General features: G+C 48.9%; 7 protein-coding genes across 7 annotated transcripts; 5 read left to right on the plus strand and 2 right to left on the minus strand.

Moving 5' to 3' along the window:
- Positions 1 to 416: 416 nt before the first annotated feature.
- N7481_000938 (60S ribosomal eL15 domain-containing protein) lies at positions 417 to 3,401 on the plus strand (the record flags this gene model as incomplete). Its single annotated transcript, XM_057260157.1, has 7 exons — positions 417 to 509; positions 578 to 1,112; positions 1,182 to 1,760; positions 2,293 to 2,393; positions 2,483 to 2,569; positions 2,788 to 3,171; positions 3,261 to 3,401. 7 exons carry the CDS (start codon positions 417 to 419, stop codon positions 3,399 to 3,401), a joined length of 1,920 nt encoding a protein of 639 aa, XP_057127989.1.
- An 877-nt stretch (positions 3,402 to 4,278) lies between these two features.
- On the plus strand, positions 4,279 to 8,093 carry N7481_000939 (HECT-type E3 ubiquitin-protein ligase; the record flags this gene model as incomplete). Its single annotated transcript, XM_057260158.1, has 3 exons — positions 4,279 to 4,921; positions 4,977 to 7,121; positions 7,171 to 8,093. The coding sequence occupies 3 exons, from the start codon at positions 4,279 to 4,281 to the stop codon at positions 8,091 to 8,093; spliced, it is 3,711 nt and encodes a 1,236-aa protein (XP_057127990.1).
- A 626-nt stretch (positions 8,094 to 8,719) lies between these two features.
- Positions 8,720 to 9,148, minus strand: N7481_000940 (uncharacterized protein; the record flags this gene model as incomplete). The annotated part of the gene is made up of 1 exon (XM_057260159.1): positions 8,720 to 9,148. One exon carries the CDS (start codon positions 9,146 to 9,148, stop codon positions 8,720 to 8,722), a length of 429 nt encoding a protein of 142 aa, XP_057127991.1.
- Positions 9,149 to 12,897: 3,749 nt separating this feature from the next.
- N7481_000941 (beta-glucosidase) lies at positions 12,898 to 15,651 on the plus strand (the record flags this gene model as incomplete). Its single annotated transcript, XM_057260160.1, has 7 exons — positions 12,898 to 13,024; positions 13,076 to 13,158; positions 13,216 to 13,382; positions 13,438 to 13,571; positions 13,625 to 13,713; positions 13,780 to 14,195; positions 14,253 to 15,651. The coding sequence occupies 7 exons, from the start codon at positions 12,898 to 12,900 to the stop codon at positions 15,649 to 15,651; spliced, it is 2,415 nt and encodes an 804-aa protein (XP_057127992.1).
- A 147-nt stretch (positions 15,652 to 15,798) lies between these two features.
- Positions 15,799 to 16,308, minus strand: N7481_000942 (MAPEG family protein; the record flags this gene model as incomplete). Its single annotated transcript, XM_057260161.1, has 1 exon — positions 15,799 to 16,308. The coding sequence occupies one exon, from the start codon at positions 16,306 to 16,308 to the stop codon at positions 15,799 to 15,801; it is 510 nt and encodes a 169-aa protein (XP_057127993.1).
- A 251-nt stretch (positions 16,309 to 16,559) lies between these two features.
- Positions 16,560 to 17,453, plus strand: N7481_000943 (uncharacterized protein; the record flags this gene model as incomplete). The annotated part of the gene is made up of 2 exons (XM_057260162.1): positions 16,560 to 16,930; positions 17,012 to 17,453. 2 exons carry the CDS (start codon positions 16,560 to 16,562, stop codon positions 17,451 to 17,453), a joined length of 813 nt encoding a protein of 270 aa, XP_057127994.1.
- Positions 17,454 to 18,758: 1,305 nt separating this feature from the next.
- N7481_000944 (beta-glucosidase) lies at positions 18,759 to 21,193 on the plus strand (the record flags this gene model as incomplete). The annotated part of the gene is made up of 4 exons (XM_057260163.1): positions 18,759 to 19,292; positions 19,367 to 20,083; positions 20,137 to 20,291; positions 20,374 to 21,193. The coding sequence occupies 4 exons, from the start codon at positions 18,759 to 18,761 to the stop codon at positions 21,191 to 21,193; spliced, it is 2,226 nt and encodes a 741-aa protein (XP_057127995.1).
- Between the last annotated feature and the right edge of the window lie 272 nt (positions 21,194 to 21,465).

The following is a 21,465-nucleotide window of genomic DNA, read 5'->3' on the forward strand; positions in this document are numbered from 1 at the left end:
AACAGAGGCCAGAATCGGTAAATATGCAATCATTCTAGTTGATCGCAGCCTATGTTTCCCCTTTTTCCCACCCTGGAAGCAAGCCTCCCCGGTGATTTTGCCTCGTGGTTTCTCAGCCTTGCCCGCATTCTTTAGACGGATACGATCTCCCCTGACATTCTTTGGGGCCGTCGTCGATGCGAAGTTGGCCATAGTGACCCTTTTGGGATTCGGAGTCGCCGCGACCGACATACTATCGAACTAAGCAAGATTTCTCAAAATGAATACCCTTCGCAATCTTTCTTGTTCTCTCTTCCATCATACTCCCACGACGAACCATGCTCCTACACTTGCATGTTGTCTCCATTGATTGACCCCATACAATGTTTACCTCTGAACAACACAACTACAGCATATTTTAAAGATCGATCACGACCATGTCTCGCACTGCCCCACCCGATTCGGAAGCCACTGTCGCCACGTTATTTGCAGGCCCCGGCAGCGCCTCTAATTCCACCTCCTCGGTTAGTGTACGTATAACCTCAACCCTGGCGAGATATGAAGAATGTCTGGAGGCTTATAAGCGACAAATATGTAGGAGAATGTGGGATTTCGATTCGTTCTCGACCGCACGGTCCAAACACTCTCCAGTAACGGCGTCCCCGACTCTGGCTCCGTGTCGGGTCTGTTATTCGTTCCGAGCCTCAGCCCGAAAGATCCGTGCAATAAAGATCTCGCTTCGTTTATCCCATCCAATGTGACGCGGCATGAGGACGTTTCAGAATTTGGATACCCGGTCATCGGACTCGCCCCATGGGTATCTGACGACTGCACTCAAAAGTTCTTAGCTGCCTCACGAGATGCTGGCACAGCAGCTCTTGTTTTCTTCCAGCCAAACAATAATAAAACGGGACTCCCACCCCCTGCCTCAGACGATAATTGGAAGTTGAAAGACGAACGTTGGAGAAGCGACAACGAATTCCCTGTCTACGCCATTCCAGGACCTGCAGGTACAACTTTGATGGGGGAACTGTCGTGGTTCTCCGACGGACAATCCAAGAACTCAACTAATAACCGAACTCGAACTACTCGGAGTCACGAGAGTGATCGATTGTTCACCATGATTGATACGAGTAAGTTTCCACTCTATGTGAGATGGATTTACTTAGGCTAATATGTTCCAGACACAACACCAAACCAAGAGCCTAGCCTCTGGAGCTTCGTGCTCGCAATCCTGGGAACAATAATTGGACTTACTCTCGTCCTTCTTATTCTGTATCGAATCATTCAACGCAAACGACGAGAGATGCTTCGTGAGCGCATCAATTCCGGGGAAGTCGACATCGAGCAGTTGGCTTTGAATCAGCTTAAGGTCCCGAAAGAAACCGTGGAGAAGATGCCGATGTACATATATCTGGGCTTTACGGAAGATCCAGAGGTAGATGCCCCCAAAACTCCTGTGGAGACAGAGGCCACAGAGGTCGACTCGAGCAGCACCACCTCCACTCCAACTTTGACGGAAGGACGGCGAAGCACAGAAAGTGACGGTGGCATCAGAAAGCCCGAACCAGCTGTGCTAAAGCCAGACGCCAATGACTCAGATGACTCAAGTTCGTCAAGGAATCCCTTCCGGCTGAGCTATACCCAAACAACCTGCGCCATCTGCCTTGACGATTTTGTTGCTGGGACTACAACAGTTCGGGAACTACCCTGCGGTCATATTTTTGACCCTGGGTGCATTGATGCATATCTCACAGAGACTAGCAGTCTGTGCCCTCTCTGTAAGAAGAGTGTTTTACCATCAGGGTCGTGTCCGATCTCAGTGACGAACGAGATGGTTCGACAGGAAGCGGCGACAAGGAGAGGGCGAACTTAGTTGCACATAAGGAACGGAGGGGATGAGAGATTGGAAATAGTCAGCATCAGTGAATATTCAGCGAACTGTGTTTTTGTGTTATTTTCCTCAGGCAAATATGGAGAGGAATTCTTTGCATTGCATGGAGCGTTGTGATTTGAAGGTTATCGTGTGTGAATGGGTGTGCATGTTGAGACATTTTATCTAGAAATGAGAGAAGGAAAGCAGAAAAAAAAAGCTTCTCTAGCATGATAATGTTTTTTCAGAGTACTAGAATCAAGTCAATCTGCTGTACTAGAGATATTCCTGAGGGTAGCAAGAAAACGTCGTGGCTGTAGTATACATAGAGGACCTGCTCGTACTGTAGGAATCTGGAATGACACCTGAGGCACCAACTGAATGTGGGACCCACACCAGTCATATGATTGGCAGAAATCCGACACTCGGCTAATCGCTAGCGTCCCACACACAATCCTCGCCCTCGACTTTGGTAAAGACTCCCTCTCGAACTTTTCTCAGTTGCGACAACGACAACCGACGACCCTGCTCAGCCGACAAGGTACGATACCACACACTCCTGTCCCTCTCAATTGCCATCGCCATCGATATCGCCATTCATTTCCAGTCACTGACTTCAATTCTGTCCAGATGGGTGCCCTCAAGTACGTCGAAGAGATCCAGAAGAAGAAGCAGTCCGATGTCATTCGGTTCTTGCTCCGCGTTCGCTGCTGGGAGGTGAGATAAAACCCTTGCGACCCCCTCGATTGCCTAACATCTCCGCCGAGAACACGTATACGTTAGCCATGATAATGCCGCCAAAGTGGTAATTACTGGGCAACCCGAACGATACTCATTCGGCGGAAATGATTTTTTTGTGGCACGAAAAAGACTCCCTTGAGGGCCTGTGTCTTGCTATACACTCGTTGAACTTTGCTGAGAGTGCATCAATATAGCTCCGCCAGCTGAACGCCATCCACCGTGCTTCGCGCCCCTCCCGCCCCGACAAGGCTCGCCGTCTTGGATACAAGGCCAAGCAGGGCTACGTCGTCTACCGCATCCGTGTCCGCCGCGGTGGCCGTAAGCGCACTGCTCGCAAGGGTGCCACCTACGGCAAGCCCACCAACCAGGGTATCAACCAGCTCAAGTACCAGCGTGCTCTGGCCGCTACCGCTGAGGAGCGTGTTGGCCGCCGCTGCGCCAACTTGCGTGTCCTGAACTCCTACTGGATCAACCAGGACTCCACCTACAAGTACTTCGAGGTTATCTGTGTCGACCCCCAGCACAAGGCCATCCGCCGTGATGCCCGCATCAACTGGATCTGCAACTCCGTCCACAAGGTAAGTCCCCGAAATATTATACGCTTTGTTCTTGCCACCGTGGGAGTGGTTGTCCGGATTGTACTGATCAAGTTTTTTCTCTCCAACAGCACCGTGAGGCTCGTGGTCTTACCGCTACCGGCAAGAAGTCCCGTGGTATCAACAAGGGCCACCGTTACAACAACACCAAGGCCGGCCGCCGCCACACCTGGAAGCTCCAGAACACCCAGAGCTACTGGCGTTACCGTTAAGTGCGTTAGTGCACTGCGGTGGTTTGGGTTGGAAAATATTGGCTGCATGTGGTTATCTCTTCGAACACTTCTCGCCCGTACCGTGTCTATCACGCCGGGACCGAGTTTAATGCAGACCGGCAGGTTCTGCTTTTAGCCAAAAAGCCATTTTGTTTTATGTTGAATTTCCCCTTGTTTAACGAAGTATGACCGGTTCAACTCCTCCTGGCGCCATTGCTTGTAAGACTGGCCAATGCTAGTTTTTGTAGATGTAGATCGGCCTGGAGGTTTCTATTGCCAGTCTGCGTAAGCGGAAAATGGTGTGCTTGACACCGGTGGTAACGTGATTTGCAGTTACAGAACCAAACGTAGTGTATCTGCGGAAATCAAACTGCCCCGGGCTATCGATTGTAGCAATCAGATACAAGTACTACTGAGTACAGTACACAAGTACGGAGTACTTTCCATTGCAGATCCTGAATACTCCACTTGGGAGACCTGTGGTGTGTCTAAAGATAGAAGTCAGTGACTTTGTGGCCTGAGACCTGAGGCCAACACTCAGACTCGTACCTTCCCTGTTACCGCTAGCCGCCTTCCCAATCCGTCCAGGGCGACTATGAGATGCTACAACGACCTCTTCTCACTGCTGACACTCTTTGTCTTTGGTCTTTGACACCTTTCAATCGCTCACCGCAATAAATACCTCCTCGTCCTCGCTCAAGTACAAAGAACACCTCCTCACCCTCACCCTCGCCCTCGGCTCATTTCCTTATCGTCAACTTCCCCACGATCCATTTGCATGTCCCTCGTTCTCGAACCAAGCTCTATAATTTGGCCCCTTGTCCAATATAAATCGTCCTGGCTATTCCAATAGCTATAGGCGTTCAAATGTGCCCCGATGTCCTCTCGATCCGGACGTAATCCGCCGATTCCCTCTCGCTCCAACGCCGATTTCGGTGGCCTCCTTCCTTCGATCCCTTCCTCGAGTTTGGCGACAGAGCGTTCTCTCCGCCGGCCGATCGAACCTCACGATGCTTCAACCATGTCAAAACTAAATGGTGACCCACCGAATAACTCATACCGCCGCGGTCACCATCGCTCAATCAGTCATCCGTTCACATCGGCGTTGTCGAGTATTGGCAAGAAGCGTGACAAGGCAGCACCCAAGCACGACAAGTACGACAAAGAAGTCAAGTGGGATTCAGATTCAGACTCCGATGAGATCACATACCCGGCCAAACCAATATCTTCGAGCCCCCGGAAAGATTCAACTAAAGCGGGCCCAAGTAATGGCACCGCCGAAACCAAATGCGGGACTTGCAACTCGACTGTTCGGTGGCCACAGCACTTGAACGTGTTTCGATGTAGTGATTGCCTTATGATCACTGATCTTGATCCGGATACAGTTGGGGAAGCTAAGAATGCAGGTGGTACCGAGGTGGAAGATCGAGGGCATCGAGTCCGTGGAGATCGTCCTCCGCACTCTCATTTGAATCCAAAGGAGGCTCATGTTCCATTTGCCCCTCCAGACTTCATGGCTGGTAAAACATCCCTCCTTTCTCGAGCTTGCAAATATTCAACTGACCTGGTCGCTAGAATCACTTGTATCGGCAAATCGACTTGGTGGCATGATTGATGGATGTCTCTCGAAATATTTCGACAGCCTTCTCGATGACACTCATCATAGATCATCACCCGATGAGAACCGCACCGGTAGATTGGATGTCCCGAGAGTTCAGGGTGGTACAAATATACCAACGAAAGACTCTCGTGGTGGCCGCCTACCGCCCCCCAAGGAGGATCCGCGCAGTCGCAGCACATCGGCTTCCAGCGAACATGGAAGGATCTATGGCACTAAGGAAAAGCCCAAGTTCCTGATACCACATAAGGGTAACTTGGAGGAAAAGCCTTTGCCAGATTTGCCGATTAGGGCTCGTGCAAATTCGGACTTGCGCTCGCATCTAAGACCCGGCCGTCGCCCCTCTGATACGCCTCGACCCCCAGATTCGGGGAGTCCGGACAAAGACGACCAGCTTTGCATCTTCAAGCGTTTGGAGAACTACATCATTGCTGCGTTTAAGGGTAGCAACATTATGAACAACTCTTTCCCCACATATCAGCCATCAATTCGATCTGCCAGCAGTGGTAACCCACCGCAAATGAAGATGGACCCCAGGAAAGAGGTGGATCCGATGTTTAATGTTCCTGTCTTTGAACCTGATGCCAAAACTCTCCTTTTGGGAGACGTGGCCGAGAACTCTACTTGGTGGATGACGGAATGGGCACAAGCTGAAGGACAAATTCACAAGCCTTCCAAAGATCAAGGGTCTCACAGATCTCGTGCAGTGTCTTCCCGAAGCCCTCGCGTGAACTGGGCAGAGGTCAACCAGTGGTATCACCTAATCCTGACGGCCGGTAGCTCTTGGAATGAACAATGGACCAAAAAGAAACCTGACCCAAATCGCTCAGAGGCTGACCGTGTGCGGACCAAGAAATGGGAATCAGTTGATCTAGCATCTATCGAGAACGAGATCACAGATTCTCGTCTTCACCTCCAACGGACATTGATGAAGGCCACCGAAAATCTTTTGAAACGTCCACGTTCTATCTTGAAGAAGCCTGAGGATACTAGGTTCTTGTTCATACTGCTTGCGAACCCCTTACTGTCCTCACCAGGTGCATACTCTCATGTGCGAATGACACAGACTTCTCACCGTGACGATCGTCGTCCTTCAAACCCTAACAATGTCCGGTCAACCACCAGAGACGGAAAATCGGCAGGGAGAGAGCCTGCTGCGGTTGCCTCAAGCCACAGTAGCGCCAATCACCATTACGGCGTCCTCAAACGAATCCTCGGATTACTGGCTAATCTCCCAAATGAAACACATCATACGTTCATTTCCTGGTTTTCTCGATTTTCGCCCAAACAATTCGAAAGGCATGTGGACCTGATAGGTGGCTTTGTTAACTATCGACTTACCCGCCAGCATGGTCGCAAGCGTACCCAAATCGCTATGGATGCTAAGGATGGCGATGAGCTTGTTCCAAGTTTTGCTAGCGCTGCTGGAAACACACCTGCCGAGCTGCATGCTGCCATTAATCGACGAACCCCTCAAAAGAAACCGACCAAGAAGAAAGAGGCGCCTATCATTTATGCAGAAGACTGGCAGATCCGTTCCGCGGCAAGAATTATGTCTCTACTTTTTGCTGCAAACAGCAGCAACCATTCGCGCAGACCAGATGGCATGGAATCAAAGGCACGCCATCGGACCGAAGCTGGAGCAAACAGCCACGCACGCCAGCAGGGTTATATGGTCTCCATTGATTCATTCTACAACACACTGTTGGACTACTCGGACTTGATCGGGGACTTTGAAATTTGGGAGTCAAAAAGCTCAAAATTCTGCTTCTGCAGGTATCCTTTCTTCCTCAGCATCTGGGCAAAGATCCGGATCATGGAGCACGATGCTCGTCGTCAGATGGAAGTAAAGGCCCGAGAAGCGTTTTTCAGTAGCATTCTCAACCATCAGGCAGTCAGCCAATATCTTGTCCTGAAGGTTCGACGGGAATGTCTTGTCGAGGATAGTCTTCGTGGAGTGAGCGAGGTGGTGGGAACAGGGCAAGAAGAAATCAAGAAGGGTCTTCGGATCGAATTCCTTGGAGAGGAAGGTGTTGACGCTGGTGGCTTGCGGAAAGAATGGTTCCTCCTGCTGGTACGGGAGGTGTTTGACCCGGACCATGGTAAGTAACATAATTCTGAGCTTGGAAGAATGTTTCTAACAATTTCCAGGTCTTTTCATCTACGACGAGGACTCGCAGTACTGCTACTTCAACCCTTATTGTTTTGAATCATCTGAGCAGTTCTTTTTGGTTGGAGTCTTGCTGGGGCTTGCCATTTACAATTCGACCATCCTTGATATCGACTTGCCGCCTTTCGCGTTCCGGAAACTACTGTCGACAGCTCCCCAGACGAATGCACCGCCAACAGCCAATTCCCGCCGGACGAGGTTCAAGTTTACGCTGGAGGACCTTGCGGAGTATCGACCAGCCCTTGCCCGAGGACTTCGTGGCTTGTTAGACTTTGAAGGCGATGTTGCGGAAACATTTTGCTATGATTTTGTTGCCCAAGTTGACCGGTATGGAGAAGTGGTGAACATTCCTCTGTGCACAGGGGGCGAGAAGAGAGCAGTGGACAATGAAAACCGTGGCGAGTTCGTTGAACTATACGTCCACTATCTTCTTGAAACAGCGGTGGCTCGACAATTTGAACCGTTCAAGCGTGGTTTCTTCACTGTTTGTGGTGGCAACGCTTTGTCACTCTTCCGACCCGAAGAGATCGAGCTACTTATACGAGGTTCGGACGAACCACTTGATGTGCTGTCTCTACGCGCGGTAGCCACCTACGATAATTGGAAGTCTCATCGGCCCGAATCCCTTCCCGTCGTGCAATGGTTCTGGGAATTCTTCGAGGGCGTTCCGCCCGAAGCACAGCGAAAACTCCTCTCATTCATTACTGGTAGTGACCGCATCCCCGCAATGGGCGCCACGAGCCTCACAATTAGACTCGCCTGCATGGGAGATGATTGTTCTCGCTACCCGATTGCGCGTACCTGCTTCAATACACTCGGCTTATATCGGTATACAAACCGGGACAAGTTTAGACGACTGCTCTGGGATGCAGTCGTGAACAGCGAAGGATTCGGCCTGAAATGATCATCTTCCCGTCTGCTCCTGGTCGAGCGACCATGATTTTATGATTACTTGTGCATTGTATAGATGCAATTACTGGGCGTTGTAGTCGCCTAGAATACACGGAGTTAGTTGTTTCTGATTGCGATGAATGTTGAGGTTTATGTTCTATGGTTTTGGGTGTTTGTGAACATACATACAGTGACACATTGCTGGTTGGTTTGAGTTTCGAGACAGAATATTACCAACTTAAATCTCGATTTTCCGTATCCTTGGCATAAGGCAGTCCTCTATATACTAGAATGGGCTGTTTCGCGAGGCCTCGATGTGCCTGTAATGGAATACGTTGCACGTCGTGAAATGTTGTTTCCTTTTGAGACTCACCTGAGCAGCTGCTACTAAGGTTGTTTGACCATAGAAACCATCGTCAACCTTGCAATGCGGTTCTTTTATCTACCGGGGCATGGATGATAGTATTTCGCTGATAGAACTGAAGAAAATGAAGTAAAAAAATGTAGAGAAACCGAGAAACCAATGATACATTAAGCACATTATAACAGCAGATTCAAGTTATTCCACCATCCTCCTTAGATACAACGAGCCATCGATTTTCACTTAAATCCACAAACCAAGAAACAAGAATCGGAAAATTACTCCTGCGCCTCAAGTCCATTACCAGGCGGCACGGGGAAAGGGCAGTTGATCAGATAGTTTCTGCAAGGAATATCACTAGGATCATTGGTCTCCGGAACAATGCGACCCTCGTTCAAAGGCCATCCAGTGTTGATATCCTGGCAACCACCGCCAGAGTGGTCTTCGTGGTAGTTGCTGCAGTATCCACAAGTGTGGTCGTTGAGAAGGTGGTTCTTAGCCACTAGGAGCGAGAAGTAGCCCTCGTACTTGAAGGAACGAGCTGCGTTGATCTCGTCGCCGGAGGGCGAGATGGGGTCGTGATCGACCTCGCCGGTCCAGAGCTCATTGCCTGTGCAGCCGGCTGTGTCGTAGAGGACGACCTTGCCGGGTTTGGCTGCGGCTAGGGCAGAGAGGAGGGTTATGACGGCGAGGGAGGAGAAGTGCATTCTGGTGATGTTGTTCAGGTTTGGATTTTCTGAGATTGATAGAAGAGGAAGATGAGGATGGAGTGATAATTACGAGAATAAGGATTCCTTTATATAGTCCAGCAGAAAGGCTGCGTGATTTTGTGGTTACATGCCAAGCTCAGGAGGCATAAAACGATTATCCAAGGCATACTGCAAGCAAGTTCAAATGAAGTATAGATTGACTTCGTCTGTCTAATCAAGTATCACGAGTAAAGCACTCCATAACAAGTTTCAGAATTGTGGTAGAAAGTTGCGACCATATCGTCATTATGTGGATCTACCCTGATATAATCTTATGCTTGGGGGCCAATATATGGATGTGAAGGTTGCTTTTTCGGGCGTATATGTGGAGGCTAAAATTGCATCTGCCGATAAAACGCCGCGGAGAAGGAGCGTGAGAGTTAAATACGCACAGAGAAATAGCTCAAATTTGAGCTTGACAATGGGCGCCAAAGGGATACACCGGTACGACGAAGGAGAGTTGAGTGCATTGCATACATTGATAGGGTAAAATAGGCCCCGATATGAAGAAATTCAATATTTGCGGGAGACACAGGCTATTACGAGAAGTCTAGACACTCCATAGATAGAGTGATATGATATTAGAAGCAGCGGGGGCCTGAATTACCCCTTATGCTAACAGATCAACATAGCCAGGACCCAAAATTCTAGCTTTGGCAGATCTGCAACAGTGGCTGTTTCTTACTATCCAAGCGTCATTAGAATCCATGGCCCCCAACGCCAACCAAGCTCGTCGCTTACGCCAAGAATAAATGCGACGCCATGTTGCTCCTTGGCCTAAACCTCATCGATCGTAGTATATTATGCAAGACTGGTTGCTATGGTTCTAACACACCTAAAATATGCTACAAAATGGCGAGGCAAACCTGCATACCTCAAGTTGTAAAATGAGTTGTCAAGCAGAAGAGATATTCAGTACGCCGAACAACCTTAATTCAGGAGCGATGGTTCCACTCTTGCTTACAGTGGGGACATTCGGCATGCCATGTATAACAAAGGTTAGTTTGGAATGGGGGTTCCGCAGTGGGTTTACGAGATAGATCAGCAGGATTGTGTAAAGCCGTCTACGGAGTACTACTCTGTAGTACCTTGATATTTGCACATCGGGAATTGGTTTGGAGTAGATATTAACATTCAACTCTTAAAGAGGAAAACCAAAATTTTGGGATAGACTCCGGCATATTTTACGCCGAATGCCAAGAAGAGTTTGACTGGTAGCCAAAGCGTGTCGAAGACTTTTGCTTAAAATTCCGGAAACCGGGCTACTAATAGATCAAGGATAAAGGAATGCTAAGTGTGCTAAGAGAAGTTACAATTAAAAGTCCTCTATCTGGAGGGACATATCGATCATGTTGATAGTGGTAGCAATCTGGCCAGGTATTATTTCCTCCGTGATATTCGTCGAGACCTGGTCCTAGAGAGTCAGACCAGGAGGAAATCGAAAGATACCTCACACTGATCATTGAATCACCACATCTGCAGACATACTTAGACAGAAGAGGGTGCGCAAAATGCAGAGAGAACGGAGTGAAATTTATAGATGTGACCTAGATACAAAATTAGAGGGTAGTAAACTGCCCCGATGCGTGTCCAAGCGCCAAAATATTGCCTTTGGCAGCCGAGGGGCAGAGTCGATAGTCAGGGGGAAGCCATATTGCCTTTTGACCTCGAATGGTCACCCACTGATTTTCGATCCGAACGATATTGGCGACCGTCGTCGTCAAATCAGGCTCAATATCGCTGCATGGAGCTCGCCTGTGGCCACATTCCAAAGGTGAACAGTGTTGTAGCGAGGCGAGTTGGAAATGGTCTTCAGTATAAGATCATTTTCAATGAAGTCTACCGAGTCTACTATAACTGAATGGCCTTTGAGGGTATGTTTAAGTCTTCCGGTAGGTCAGCACAGCCCTCCAGGCCGTAAAATTTGGAGCCTACCTCGTAGAGGATTAGACTGAGCGTTAATCGGGCCATTGTTGATGCCTATCTGCAGCCCATAATCCGCATCGCGAAATTTTATTATTGGATCCATACTTGTAGAAGTTCTCTGGAATTGTGCGAGGCATGGTGTGACGTTCAAAGGTGCGAGCGCGACCATGTGATGATACGGGACTAGACCATTTTAGTAAATATGCAATGCATACATGCCGAATTGAAGTGACAATGCCCAGTGAACAATTTTTTCACTTCAATACAGAATAATATGAAATATTCAGTAATATGGCCTTTTAATTGCCACTGCAAAGTTCCATATTATAAATTTATTTCCAGAATAGTTCCTTGAAAACTACTTCGCCTATGTGATTAGGGTTGACATCTTCCATATCTCTGGCATTCGAATTCCATAGTGGGGGCCACTGTACAATAAAATATGATAACTGCTATTAATTGAACAAAAAGAGTTAGGTTTATAGAGGGCTATAGATATTTAAGTCCCCTCAAAATCTCAGCAAAGATGGAGTAGAAAACCTTTTTGCTGCGGCATTAATGTGCCGGTAGATGCCGTAGTATCTGCCGAAAGCTAAATAGACTTCTACTAGTAAGTTCTATGCCGTCGGCCACCAGATCAACGACCGAAACAGCTTTGCATATCCGATCTTAAGTCCGTTGGAATATCCGGAGTTGAAACTAGATAAGGTATAGCTATAAGCTACAGACACCCCACCATGACATGTAGATAGATTCTTCACTGCGATTAAGGAATCTCAAGGAACTCTAGCCAAATGCATCTGAAAAAGCCCACTCTGATGAAACAGTAAATATAGTAGAAGCCCCTTCGATTCCATGACCCCTTATAGATTTGCTACCTTGGAACTCGCGGCCCATTGAACGTATTTTGTCTGACTGCACTCAAGGAGAGCCTTGGAGAGCATTACTAGATGAATAGGGAAATTAGGCCGACCCCTCAATACTTGGAAAATGCGCCAATACGCCTGATCATACCCCGCGCTCGCCAGAATGAGTCGTGTCGCGCAGTAAGCCCCACACTATCCCCATACTCTTCCCCACACGAACCTCCACAGAAAGATTGAATTTATGCAAGAGTTCGGCACGTGGGGGTCCAAGGAATACTTCTAGTGCTAGACTGGCTCGCTGAGCCGATAACTCTCCGCGTCCAGTATCGGTACAGTGGACCGATCACTCGGCCTCAAATACTAGGATTCCGAATGCACCAACTAACATTAATTCAAAGACGATAATGATGGTGGCATATCCCATAAGATCTATGCCGATTGACTAAATCTCTCAGTGGAAGTCATGCAACGAGGAAGAGGAGAAAACTTGGCGCATGTACAGCTATTAGTACTGTCTGTGTTCTGCCGAAGTTTACCCAGCTCTGAAAGTTAAAATGTCGACCAGATAGGCTTCTTCCCCGTCGCCCGATCAAAAATGTCCTAATGTACACCACTTATTCAGCGCAAAGCATAAAATCGGGACTAGTGTATGTTACTATAACTCTAATTGTGGGGAAGAGCCGGCATAGTCGGCGGCCCCGGACGAGTTAAACGGGGAATTAGCTTGCTGATCGTTTGGCTTGGAGCTCGGCCCGGAAGAGTATGGCAGCACTGTTAACTGAGGGGTATAATTAATAGACTTTGAAGAAAGAAAAAAAGTATTTAGAGGGCCATGGGCCTCGGTTTTGGTGGAAGTTCTCGTTCATTATCTCAAAGCATAGCTGTGGAAGCCATTGCCTAGTGCAGAACGGAACTATGTTGTCTCAAGGAAAGATTGGAGTTGCTTTGGCAATTCTGTCTATGTGTGGCCTGGGCCATACAGAAGAGAATATCACTTCAGATACTCACTTTTATGGCCAGTCTGAGCCCGTCTATCCTTCTCGTACGTGAAACAGGCACATGTATAGGCTTACTGAACTAATATGTTATAAAGCAAAGGGCAAGGGGACAGGGGACTGGGCTGATGCATACACAAAGGCAGCAGAGCTAGTAGCTCAACTAACACTGGAAGAGAAGGTTCGCTTACTACCAGAGCTCTGAGTCACCGTCGGTGAAGCTAATGAAGCCCCGAAGAATAACCTTACCTATGGAATCGCAACAACCGAAAATGGTTGCTCTGGAAATATTCCAGCTATCCCCCGAGTGGGATTTACTGGAATGTGTCTTCAGGATGCTGGCCAGGGAGTTCGTTTTACCGATTTTGTTAACAGCTACCCCAGTGGTATCCATGTCGGAGCGAGGTAAGAGAAATTGATCCTTTGAACAATAGGGCCACGCTGAAAAGAGAACCCACAGCTGGAATAAGACTCTCGCGCACGATCGTGCCTGGCACATGGGTGGAGAGTTCAGGAAAAAAGGTGTTCAAGTCGCTTTAGGACCTGTTGTTGGTCCCCTTGGCCGAGTGGTAACTGGTGGCCGAAATTGGGAAGGTTGGTACTATTGTGACTACGGGAAAAAATCCACAAAACTAACAGTTTGAAAGGTCCTTCCAATGACCCGTATTTGGGGGGCGTGATGGGTGCAGAATCTGTCCGAGGTCTCCAAGACCAAGGAGTGATCTCAAGTGTGAAGGTAATTATAAGCCCAGAAGACATAGTGAAGATCCTGAAGAAAGATCTGACAAGTCAACTTCTTTAGCATTTCATCGCAAATGAGCAAGAGCTTTACCGAAACCCTACCCTTGATGCCGAGAACCGCACTGTCCAATCGCTTTCGAGTAACATCGACGACAAAACAATGCACGAGCTATACCTTTGGCCATTCCAAGACGCACTCAAAGCAGGAGCAGCAAATATTATGTGCTCATACAACCGCGTCAACAACTCTTATGCCAGTCAGAACAGTAAGACATTGAATGGTCTTCTCAAGACTGAGCTTGGTTTTGAAGGATTTGTCGTTACCGACTGGGATGCACAGCACGCTGGCGTTGCGGCAGCTAATGCTGGGCTTGATATGGCTATGCCGGATGGCCAAACCTTTTGGGGCAACAACTTCACTGAAGCCTTTAAGAATGGAAGCGTTTCGGAAGCTCGTTTGGATGATATGGCAACCAGGTATGATTTTTCCTTTTTCCCTTGATGGAAATCAGTCATTGTACTCATGTCCACCAGAATCATCGCGTCTTGGTACAAACTTGGCCAGGATGAGTCGAGCTACCCCAAGCCTGGAGTTGGAATGCCATACAACCTCAGCGAGCCTCATGATATCGTCAACGCGTTGACTGCAGATGCTAGGCCTGTTCTCTTTGAAGGTGCGGTAGAAGGTCATGTTCTTGTCAAGAATGTGAACAAGTCACTACCTTTACGGTCACCAAAATTGTTATCTGTGTTCGGATACGATGCCAAAGCCCCTGATTCTTACATGCCAAATGGACAGAGCATTCTCACCAACGCTTGGGCAATTGGCTTTGAGCCAGCAATCTCCCATTTCTCGGAACTTTCCTTTGCTGCGACGGTCATTGATGCCCCGTACTATAGCCAAGTTGCCTTCAATGGTACCTTGAGTGTTGGCGGCGGTTCAGGTGCAAGCGCTGGTCCTTACCTGAGCGCACCTCTTGATGCTCTGCAGCAACGAGCCTATGAAGATGGAACGGTGTTGATGTGGGATACTTCCGATAACCCTGGGACAACTGGATTGATGGAGGCGTCTGACGCATGCCTTGTTTTTATCAACGCGTTCGCTACAGAGGCTTCCGATCGGGCTGGAGCATATGACGACTATTCAGATGGTCTTATTAACCAAGTTGCAACCACATGCACCAACACGATCGTCGTTATCCATAACGCTGGTACTCGTCTGGTGGATCAATTCGCAGGTCATCCTAACGTCACTGCCATCATTTTCGCACACCTTCCCGGTCAAGATTCCGGGCGAGCTCTTGTTTCTCTGCTATATGGCGATGAGAATTTCAGTGGCAAGCTTCCTTATAGTGTGGCCAAGAATGAATCCGACTATGAGAATTTCTTTCATGTCGGGGCGACCACTCCCTATGGTCTTTTCCCACAAGATGACTTTGAAGAAGGTGTTCTGACTGACTACCGTTACTTCGATGCGAAGAATATCACTCTTCGATATGAGTTTGGCTTTGGTCTCTCCTATACTTCCTTTGAGTTCTCGGGTCTCGAAGTTTCTTCTGTCGAGGATGGTATTGCCGCGTATCCCAGTGGTGCTATTGAACAAGGTGGTGCGGTTGATCTGTGGGATATAGTTGCCACCGTCAATGCTACCGTCCAGAACACTGGGGATCGAAGCGGCGCAGAAGTTGCCCAGATCTATATTGGCATCCCGAATGGACCCGTGAAACAGCTTCGTGGGTTCGATAAGGTCAAGATCCCGGCGGGTAAATCTGTTCAAGTATCCTTCCCTCTCACTCGTCGTGATCTCAGCAGTTGGGATGTGGTTTCCCAGAAGTGGCAGTTGCAGAGTGGGAGCTATGATGTCTTTGTTGGCTCCTCCAGCCGGAATCTTCCTTTGAGAAGTACACTGAATGTCGTGACCGACGAGAACTGATGAGCCCAGAGAGTCAAGATGTATATAGGGCTTGAATTTGTCACTATAATATTAGACGAAGATGTTTAAATCCATGATTTAGCCAACAGGCTACAAGTTGATGAAGAATATGCAGTATGCCAACCAAGTAATACTGTCACAACTTGATTAGGAAGCAAGATTCTTCCCAGCCTGCCACAAAAGATAGAGACAGCTTGCATTTCCCCACCACCAAACTAAACCGCGTAATTGACTCCAGGTGGGATGATCAATGAGAATATAGACAGCTCCATAACAAAGCCTCGCAAGTGTGTAAGACAATCCCGCAACATTGATAGTCTGGGTAGGAACACCCGCATGTGATGCAAATAGAATGCTCGCAACGAGAAGAGTAAAGTTCTCAACCGAGTTGGCATGCGCCGCTTCATTGCGTTTGAGCATGCCAAGTTGTTTGCGTGTCAATTTGCCATCTCGAACAGCTGCTTCACCATATTTGGCGAGATCCTCGCGTGGTGATGCTTGATGGTCGACACCGTACCATTGCTTGAGGGTACGCGAAGAAAGAACACCGTAAGCGTATATGAAGTGGAATCCAACGAAGGAGGGGCCATAATTGGGTATAGATGTATTGAGGGTATCGCTGGCACGGAGGCCAATGGCCGTGAGGATTGAAGCCATAATTAACAGAAAAAACGATTGAGCTTGCTAATGAAGAGTTGAGACGAAGAAGATTTTGTCAGGAATGAAAGCTGGAAGGTCCCGGATATGCCGGCTTTGAAGGATGCATGGCGTCCGGGGGCTAAAATCTCACGTCTTTAAATAGTGGTAGTTGAACGGAGTGCGGAGTAGAAAGTAGAAAGTGAAGACTCCGCCGATTTGCCTTCTCCACTTAACAACAGCTCGACCTCATCCCACCACTTGCCAGCAATATGGTCAAACCCCTCACATTCAAGGGCGATAAACCCAAAAAGCGCAAGCAGCGCGACCCCGACTCCGAAAAATCCACCAAGACCCGCAAGACTGAAGTCCCCGTGGTGGAGAATGATGACAACCCCGAGGACCAGAGCTGGGTTTCCGCCGAGGCTGCGAGCGACATCGCAGGTCCTATAGTGCTTGTGCTTCCCTCCGACGAGCCGGCCTGCGTTGCAAGTGATGCCAATGGAACAATCTTTGCGAGTACACTGGAGAATTTGGTCGAGGGAGACCCCGCGACTGCGGAGCCTCACGATGTGCGACAAGTCTGGGTTGCGACGCGCGTGGCTGGTACCGAGTCATTCAGCTTCAAGGGACACCATGGAAAGTACGTATTATATTGTCTCGTCTCTGCCCGAATCTATGTCTCTCGTTGATCGAGGCATTCCAAGCTAATGCTGCGTTCTAGATACCTAAGTTGCGACAGCCACGGCCTCTTCAGCGCGACCGCCTCCGCCGTCTCCCACTACGAATCCTTCCTGGCCATTCCTTCCGTCGATATCCCGGGCACATTCGCTTTACAGGTTAGAGGTGGGGACTCGGAGAGTTTCATGGGAATCAAGGAGAGCGCGAAAGCTACAGGCGGCGTGGAAATCCGCGGCGATGCTACTACGGTCTCCTTTGAGACGACTGTGCGCATTCGCATGCAGGCACGATTCAAGCCGCGTCTGCGCGCGAATAAGGAGTCAAAGGCCTACGAGAAGATCAGCCAGAAGGAATTGGAGAGTCTTGTGGGGCGGAAGTTGGAGGATGATGACGTGAAGCGATTGAGGAAGGCGAGACGCGAGGGCAATTTCCACGAGGTCATGCTGGATGTCAAAGTCAAGGGCAAGCATGATAAGTTTGCTTGAGGCCTGCCTTTTCTTGACCCACTTTATACCAAGCAGAGTTGATTCTCTGATCTGGTCGTAGACTCTCGGGAGTCCGGTATATATCACGCTGGGACGTGGTAGCACGGCCTTATCACATCTTGGACATCACTCGTTTGATCCTAGAGCCCCGTGGAATCCCGGGCATGCCTTCCCATGGATATTGCCATGTCCTTCTTTAAATCCATAAGTTGGCCTGGGCGTGAAGTCTCGATTTCTTCTCATCGGACTCGGATGCTCATTGACGTGAGCCACAGGCCCTTCTCCAAGGCCATCCCTATATAGCGTGTGTCTCCCGCGACGCGTGACTCCGCGGTTCTTAAACACCGTCACGATCTAGAATACTTCTAATTGTGTCCCAGTTCCATGATGATTGGCAAGAAGTACCATCATCCCGCTATTTGGCACCGTTGAATACAACTCTAAACTCATTTTATCCATAACAACTCGGCGACCGCATATAAAGTATCATCAAGTATTACTGCAGACCATCAAGCTCAGGTATTTTGGAGGATCGCAGATGCAACTGGGCAGAAGTCCATCTGTACTTGTCTCTCAGGATACTAAGCATCCATGGATTTAACTTTGATGATGATGCTTTCCACAAAAGATATCATCACCCGTTGCAGCTGTCGTGTTTAAACCCCACGAAGCCACGAAAAGTACGCCCACGAAGCCAACCGTACCAGTCCAGGAGTCCAACCCGTTCTCAACCCTTGAACATTCCCCAAATCTAAACACAACCAGCCTAAATTCTACAACGTTCAAGTTGTCCCCTCCGAGTCCCCGGATGTATATCGGGCCTTCCCCCGCACTGCCAAAAACCTTGGAAGAGGGCTATACCGTCCCTCCAATCAAACAAGGATACTACTTGGCTAAAAAGCGGCACAAAGCCCACTAGTCCGTTCAGGTCCAGTTTCTGCATACTTCGGTACTACCAGGGAATGTCACTACAGGTTAGACATACCCCTGTTTGTGGCGTTTTCCTCCTTGCCAAGAAGGGTTTGCTCACATTTCATGCTCATGCTCATGTGAGGAACGCACGAAAGGGAAAAAGTCAACGGTATTCGAGCTGAGGCCCAGACTCGGAGAAGCTACGATGAGAGGAGGGATAATTTCCGGATAAAATGGAAATGAATAGGCCCGCTTTCCTTTTCTCTCTAGGCTGTAGGCCGCCAAGTTGGACGCGGGTTACTTATAGAGGGATGGGTTAGCCTGCTTGTCTTCTTTCCCTGGCATACTTGGGAGTGTTGCTTTTTTTTATTACCCTTTGGACTTTGTGCTCAAATGCATACCCCTCTTCTTTTCTTGTCACTATTATCAATTGGTGCTGGTGCAGTCCCAACCTATGGACTCGGCACGACCTCAGGCTGGGATTCGGCATACACAAAAGCCCAGACAGCACTTGCAAAGCTGAGTCAAGATGAAAAAGCCGGGATCGTGACCGGGATGACATGGGAGGGTGGTCCCTGTGTGGGAAATACCTACGCCGCCAACTCGATCGGTTATCCATCGCTATGTCTGCAAGACTCGCCGCTGGGTATCCGATTTGCGAATCCAGTTACAGCATTTCCCGCGGGTATCAATGCCGGCGCGACTTGGGATCGAAGTTTGTTGTATGCGCGTGGTGCGGCGATGGGGGCTGAGGCTAAGGGTCTTGGTGTTCATGTTCAGTTGGGGCCTGTGGCTGGACCGCTGGGCAAGAATCCTGATGGTGGGCGCAATTGGGAGGGTTTCTCGGCTGACCCTTATCTCAGTGGTGTTGGGATGGAAGAGACGATTCGTGGAATGCAGGATTCGGGGGTGCAGGCATGCGCCAAAGTATGTTTTTTTTTTCTTTCCCTTCCCATTTGGGAAGTTTTGAGGTCTTTTCTTTTGACTGACTCCGCGAATAGCATTGGCTTGGTAATGAGCAAGAGGTTAATCGTGATACGATTAGTTCGAACATGGGCGATCGTGAGACTCACGAGTTATACGTGTGGCCATTCATGAATGCGGTTAGGGCGGATGTTGCATCTGTGATGTGCTCTTACAATAAAGTCAATGGGACTTGGGCCTGTGAGAGCGACGAGATCCTGAACGAACTTATGAAGAATGAGCTCGGATTTCGAGGGTACATTATGAGCGACTGGAATGCGCAACACACTGGGGTGAACAGTGCCCTGGCCGGATTGGACATGACGATGCCGGGAAGTGATTTTAACACGCCTCGCGGCAGCATTTTCTGGGGCTCAAACTTGGTCGAAGCCGTGTCCAATGGCTCGGTGCCACAATCTCGCCTTGATGATATGGTCACTCGTATCTTGGCTGCTTGGTACCTAGTCGATCAAGACCAAGGTTATCCGGAGGTTGCTTTTAGCTCTTGGAATGGTGGTAAAGCCAACGTTGATGTGACTGCTGGCCATGCCTCTGTAGCTCGTGCCGTGGCCCGGGACTCCATCATTCTATTGAAGAACGAAGCCAAGATATTGCCGCTTGGACGACCGGAAAGTCTGGCTATCATTGGGCAAGACGCTATCGTCAATCCTGGCGGACCTAACGCATGCAGTGATCGCGGTTGTGATAATGGGACGCTAGCAATGGGATGGGGAAGTGGAACTGCCGATTTCCCAGTAAGTTCTCCAGCCAAGGATATGAAGAGATTGAAACTAATGAAAATATATAGTATCTCGTCGGCCCTCTCGAGGCAATTCAAAAACAGGCAGACCAGCATGGAACAAAGATAGTCACCAGCACCACAGATAACTTCACAGCAGGGGCAGAGGCCGCTGCCGCCGCCGAGACAGCAATTGTCTTCATCAACTCAGACTCAGGCGAAGGGTAAGCATTAACCGAAGAGCATCCACTATCTGATCAACCTTGATAATATCCCCAAACCCACAAGATTCTAACATCCACCCAGATACATCACAGTAGAAGGCAACGCAGGAGACCGCAACAATCTAGACCCCTGGCACAATGGCAACACCCTCGTACAATCCGTCGCAGCCGCGAACAAGAACGTGATAGTGGTCATACACAGCGTAGGACCAGTGATACTAGAAACGATCCTCGCGCAACCATCCGTGAAAGGCATAATCTGGGCCGGACTACCCGGTCAAGAAAGCGGGAATGCCCTAACGGACATCCTATTCGGAACGACCTCGCCGAGCGGCAAATTGCCCTACACAATTGCCAGACAGCGCGCGGATTACGGCGCGGGATGGATTAATGCGCAGAGTGACCCCTTTTCCGAGGGCATCTTTGTTGACTATCGCCATTTCGATGAGCAGGGTGTTGAGCCGCGGTTTGAATTTGGTTATGGGCTCTCGTATACGCGGTTCAATTATACTGGGCTTTCGGTTAGTGTATACACAACTCCGGGACCTGCGGTTGGATCTGTTGTTTCTGGTGGACCTGTGGAGCTTTTTGAGTCTGTCGGTACGGTTACGGTTCAACTTGTGAATTGTGGTTTGGTTGAAGGTGCGGAAGTAGCGCAGCTTTATATTGGGTTGCCGGATTCTGCGCCCCCGAGCCCACCGAAGCAACTGCGTGGGTTTGAGAAGGTGAAATTCCAACCTGGTCAAGCTGGTACGGCTAGATTCGAATTGACGCGACGGGATCTAAGTTACTGGGATACACTGACGCAGAAGTGGGTTGTTCCTAGTGGGACATTCAAGGTCTACGTGGGGGCGTCTAGTCGAGATATTCGCCAACAAGCGTCATTTCTTGTTGGAAATTAGTAGTTGAGGTTATTGAGAAATGAGAATATCCTTCAGATCTTGGTATATTGTTCAAGTAAACAGTCTTACTACTATTTGTTCATTCTCTTCCTTCTTCCCGAGGCCCTTCTTTCATTTTCTTTCTCCATCTTCCGATATAGCAACGCAAAGAATAACCAGAAAAGAGCATCAGTATCAGGGCACAGAAAGCAACGCGTCAAACTTCCAAGTGTCAATTTCTGAAAGATCACAGAGTATGACATAAAATGAGTCATGGAGAGAGAACTTTTGCA

Source organism: Penicillium waksmanii, assembly GCF_028829765.1.
Source record: "Penicillium waksmanii strain IBT 27052 chromosome Unknown utg000001l:1.0-4852451.0:1.0-4856178.0, whole genome shotgun sequence".
In the NCBI taxonomy this organism is placed as follows: domain Eukaryota; kingdom Fungi; phylum Ascomycota; class Eurotiomycetes; order Eurotiales; family Aspergillaceae; genus Penicillium; species Penicillium waksmanii.